Source organism: Aegilops tauschii, chromosome 3 (assembly GCF_002575655.3).
Source record: "Aegilops tauschii subsp. strangulata cultivar AL8/78 chromosome 3, Aet v6.0, whole genome shotgun sequence".
In the NCBI taxonomy this organism is placed as follows: domain Eukaryota; kingdom Viridiplantae; phylum Streptophyta; class Magnoliopsida; order Poales; family Poaceae; genus Aegilops; species Aegilops tauschii.
Genome location: NC_053037.3, coordinates 601,464,790 through 601,469,993, shown reverse-complemented (window position 1 = coordinate 601,469,993; position 5,204 = coordinate 601,464,790). Strand labels below are relative to the sequence as shown.

Sequence of the window (5,204 nt, the reverse complement as noted above, 5' to 3'; positions counted from 1 at the left end):
TATAATGCAAAGACTGTAAGCAAGAAGTCCTCCGTGCCGTGTTGTGCCTCTGATCACCGACTAAATAAGACCCGGAGTTCTTCCACAGGCTGTGCTTTGAGCTTTGCACGGTTTATTTTCTGCTCATGGCTTTTGGCCTATGACATTATATCTCAGAATGGATCTGGATTCTGGAACATGCATGCAAGATGAACGTGGGTGGACAGGGACGGACACACATTATCGCTTTCGCCGAGACAGCGCGCATGCGTCCCTGCAATGCGTGCTGCCCAATCGTAGAACAACAACAGGTGCACGCCATCGCATGCTAAACGTGACGCGGACGTGGACGAGCAACAGTACGGATAAATCTGTCAGTGATACAGGGACTACAAGAGAGGCAATTTAACCGGGGAGATCTCGACAAATCGGACGTAAAAACGATTATGGAGTTGAAATCGAAGGTACTTGGTAGCTTAACAAGCTCTGAAATATTCGTAGTGCAGGTTATATTGTCCACGGATCAAGGAGCCACACGGCCCTGCGAAGTTCCAGGGTACTAGTAGGAGATCCTCGGGGCTGCTCGTGCTACTGTGAAGGGTATGCACATCCCGCTGAACGTCCGCCATGTGAAGAAGATCCGATTAATCAAGGCCATCACACTCTTCTTCCTACACATTTCAGGAGTAGGATGTGTATGATTAGGAAGCTAACAATCAGTACTACTACGAAATAGTGTGAAAATTGTTGAATGGCTGTATTTATTTCGATTTTAGTTCGTACATCTGTGGATTCATCGCCGTCAGAACCCTGGCCTTGATCGTACGAGCATTGCCCTGTAGGTCCTCTACCAGGGCTGGTATCGGGGGATGGATTGTCTACCTCCATCGCTCCGGAGCCGAACTGTATCCAATTCAATCGTTACTGAATCGATCGGACATGTAATCACTGTGAATGTAAGTAAATTAGTGTGAGCTTCACCTGACGTTCTGGCTGTGAACCGCCGAACTGAGAGCGCTGCAAGGGAGTGCTGGCTGGCACACGCAATAGCACTGAGTCCTGGCGCGTCCCGGTCTGTCACGGTTCACAACAAAACATATCACACACACACACACACACACACACACACACACACACACACACACGCACGCATAGTACCAAGTGTTAGATACGATGAATTTGCAAATATACCTCATGATCCATTGAAGTGGTGAGGCTTGGACGCGCCCTGCCTGGTAGTGCCGACCATACAATGCCATTAATTCGAGCGCGACTGCAGAGCTCAATAAACTCCTTGACACGTTCATAAATTCGTATTAATATTGCCTTTTCGCTATGTGGTAGAGGGGGTACCATCCGAAGGCCTTCCAACACAATCTCAAGGAGCCCCCGCATGTCTCTAATCTGCGTGAAGCCGACATTGTTATGTCAACGAATTAGTGGTGAAAATTGCAAGATGATCAGAAATGGTAGTACCATGGCATCATGACGGGCTATGTCACTATCCGTCCATCTCTCCGTTGAGGGCACCACAGCCCTCTGCTGAATGGCAAGAGGCTGAGAAGGATCACCTCCTTCCTCGTCGTCGCTATCATCTGATGATCCACTGGCATAATCGCCATGATCTAGCTCGTCTGACAGTACCTCCGCGGATTCGTTGTGGTCAACGACTACCGACGGATATGGTCCGGGATTCACGGTTGGAACCACCACACCTTCTTCACGGACATGATTGCCCCCCATCGGCGCCACTGATTGGGTGTGAGCGCCTCCAGTGGTAGTTAACCGGAGCACACCAGCATCAACAAACCGCACATAAACCATTGGCCGTCCATACATAGAGTTACCAGGTGTGGTTGCAAACCTCATGTAACTACCCCAAGATAGGTCGCCGTTCACCTGCCTCAAGCCCCAACGGGCAGGGGTCCCATCAACCCTACCGACGATGACGAAAGCTTTGACAACCATATTCTTTCCAACCGTCTCAGGACCAAACTCGGCTTGGATGCACCTTTTAACGTCCATGAACCCTGTGTTGACCATGTCTTTCACAAAAACTCTCTTACTTCTGCACCTCGAGACATCAACCCCGAAAGGGCCGTCACGTATGATGTCACCATAAAACATCAACAATTTTTCCATTGTACCTACCCATCACCATATTTACGCACACAAAGTTACTAACAGATCATCAATTCAATACTCCACACGCTACTAACTCGGAAGAAAATACGATAACTCTTTAACAACCCACATCATTGATCTAATTAGAAAATAATAAAATCTAAATAGAACAAATAGCATGCACCAAAAACATTATTATTTGCTAACATTTGCCTAAATTAGTAAACTACTACTACACATGGTATATGAGAGCAATATCTATAACCTTGGAAATATGAAATAAAAGCGGCCCCTAAACAACACATAATTAGCTAGTTAGTCCTTAATTGAAACACTAAAACAACATCTCACATGTCAAAATGAAAAAAAATGCATTTGAAAGAGGTAATGTTGATCTAGGATATCTCCAACTACTTCATGCCAAGATTCCAACTCTAAATGGCCCAGAACTTCTTTGGAAAATACTAATTAAAGGGCTAATACGACATTACATACGTAATTTTAAGTTAATGAAACAACTGAAGTACACCTTGAATGCCCCCCCCCCCCCCCCCCCCACCCCCACACACACACACCCTCCAAAAAAGGGTACGTTTCATAGGTCTTAACTTGATCTACAACTTCTTCAATTACTTTACACAAAAAATCCAACCCCAAACGCTCCAAAATAACTTAAAATCGACAATATATTTATAAAACAGCTATGGGTTACAATGTTTGCCTAAATTAATAAATTAGTACTACACATGGCATACGAGATAACAATGTCTAGGACCTTGGAAATGTCCACAAAAAGGGTGGCGTCTAAACAACACATAATTAACTAATTAGTCCTAATAAAACAACTAAATATTATCTTCTTCTTTTTGCGAATGAACTAAATAACATCCAAGATGCCAAAATAAAGAAAACGCATCAGAAAGAGTTAATGTCGATCTATGATATCTTCAACTACTTCATGTTAAGATACCAACTCTGAATGGTCCAGAACTTCTTGGGAAAACACTAGTTAAAGGGGTAAGACGACATTACATGCGTAATTACAAGTTAATGAAACAACTGAACTACACCATGAATGAAAAAAAACGGTGTGTTTCATAGGTATTGACTTGATCTACAACTTCTTCAATTACCTCAAACAAAAAATCCAACTCCAAATGCTCCAAAATGTCTCCAAAGCAGTAATCTACTTCCTAAAACAGTACTACTAGAACATTTCATCGAAATCACGGCAGATAGCATGGATGCAGAAATAATACCAGGCATATTGTAGCTCTTGTCTTGATCTATCTTTTCTTCAACTGCTACAACTCCTGAATCGGCCTCTAAATACCGAAAATCGAGCTCAAAAACTGCGAAGTACTGTTCTTCTACTTCTCCCGGAGGGAGAGAGAGGGAGGGAGGAGGGAGAAGATAGAGGCGCAGCGCACAAGAGGGGAAGAAGAGATCGGCACCGTCCTCGCTCTCCCGTTGTCATGTCCCTTTAAAGCGCAGCTGACGGCCTATGCCCTGCCGCCACTACCAATGGCGGCAGGTGCCAGCAGACCTCAGGGCCTTGGGAAGTGGGAACACATCGCTAGTGCTCGTAACAGATCCAGCAACAAAGTGTGTACATGGATTCGCAGCAATAAAACGCACAGATTTGTTCGCGTGGGTATCCCATGAATCTGAAACTGATGAAGATTCAAGAACCTGACGATGAAACGAGACGAGACGAACCTCTCCGGCTTGTTGATGAAGTGGATGTCCAGGAACACCCGGACCGGTCGGATGTGGTACGCGGACTGCTTGCCGCCGGACTTCCCCGACGCGCTCATGATGGCGCCGGCCCGCCCACAGATTCGGCGGCCGCAACCCCGAGTCCAACGCGTTCTTCAGAGGGCCTGCACACATAGTATATTTGACTTCACAAGCGCGGAAACGTTGCGGGTTTCAGACTCTTTTCAGCAAGCAAAAAAACTCCTGTCGAACAGTTGCATCCAGCGCGTTCTTGAGAGGGCCTGCATTGCGCACAGATAGATTTCACTTCAGAATTGAAAACCCGGTGCGTCTCAGCACACAGAAAACACCCGAGACTCGGCAACAGTTGCGCTCGATCGTTACGGCTTACGGGTGCAGGGAGCTACAGTCATCTGCCGTGTACCTTGAATGGAGTAGATGTACTCGGGCGAGGCGAAGAGGAAGCAGTTGGCGCCCCCAACCCTGTGCCGGAACGTGTCGATGGCGGCCAGGAAGCCGTGGCCGCCGGCGATCTCGTGGTCCGTGTTCGAGCAGCGGCAGGTCGGATGTTAGCACCCCTGACAGCACCAGCCCATCAGCCCAACCAACTACCGAGCCCGACGAGGAGACGGCTCAAGGCCCAGCAGAGAGGATCAAGAAACCCAACCCAAGAGTGAGTGGCAGCCAGTGGGTGAACGCAACACAGGAGGGATAAAGGGAGAAGCTGGCAACCCTGAGGGGTATCGAAGATCGATCAAGGCACGGCGGCGGCTACCTACTACCTTAGAACCCTAGTTCCTTTTCCCCTCATCTCCAATTCGGCACCTTGGTGCTTGTAATCTTCAGATCTTGTGAACCCCCACCATATTCTGAGAGTAATACTAGTGCCGTGCTAACACTTGGTACTCAGAGCCCAGCGCCCAATTTTGTTTCCGTCCTGGCGGCGTCCATCATCGAAACGCGACAGCAGCGAGCGGAGAGGATGCAGAAGGACCAGGAGCCCGTCACCAAGGGCGACCTCAAGGAGTTCTTCAAGGAGCTGCGGGCGGAGTGGAAGGAGGACATCAAGTCTTCCGTCGCTGCCGAGTTCGCGTCATGGAGACCTGCGATCGACTCGCAGATCGCCGATCTGCAGGAGGCAGTCGACTTACTCAAGAAGCAGCGCGCGGGCGACAAGGGAAACGACGCAGAGGAGGCGTCGGCAACAGATCACACCGATCTGTTGGCACGGAAGAACAATTCGTCTTCGGACGGATCCCCGGCGCGTCTTCCTCCTCGGGCCGATGGCCTCGGCACTGCATCACCTCCACGGTCGGCGGTCGACGGGGTGCTCGTCAGCCCGTCGGCCCCTCCGGCCAACGGTATGGTCAATTCCCGGCTTC

General features: G+C 48.6%; 1 protein-coding gene across 1 annotated transcript; it reads right to left on the bottom strand.

Annotated features, from left to right (window-relative positions):
* Positions 1-383: 383 nt before the first annotated feature.
* On the bottom strand, positions 384-4,104 carry LOC109768026 (uncharacterized). Its single transcript, XM_020326757.4, has 6 exons — positions 3,363-4,104; positions 1,456-2,126; positions 1,171-1,383; positions 961-1,053; positions 763-882; positions 384-650 (listed from the first exon to the last, which is right to left on the bottom strand). Exons 1-6 carry the CDS (start codon positions 3,367-3,369, stop codon positions 624-626), a joined length of 1,131 nt encoding a protein of 376 aa, XP_020182346.1. The 5' UTR covers positions 3,370-4,104; the 3' UTR covers positions 384-623.
* Between the last annotated feature and the right edge of the window lie 1,100 nt (positions 4,105-5,204).

Bases quoted from the DNA above. Each gene is read 5' to 3' on its own strand.
- LOC109768026 (XM_020326757.4), bottom strand. The intron at 1,384-1,455 runs GTACTACCATTT...GGCTTCACGCAG, and splicing joins TAGCCCGTCATGATGCCATG to ATTAGAGACATGCGGGGGCT. The intron at 1,054-1,170 runs GTATATTTGCAA...GAACCGTGACAG, and splicing joins CCACTTCAATGGATCATGAG to ACCGGGACGCGCCAGGACTC.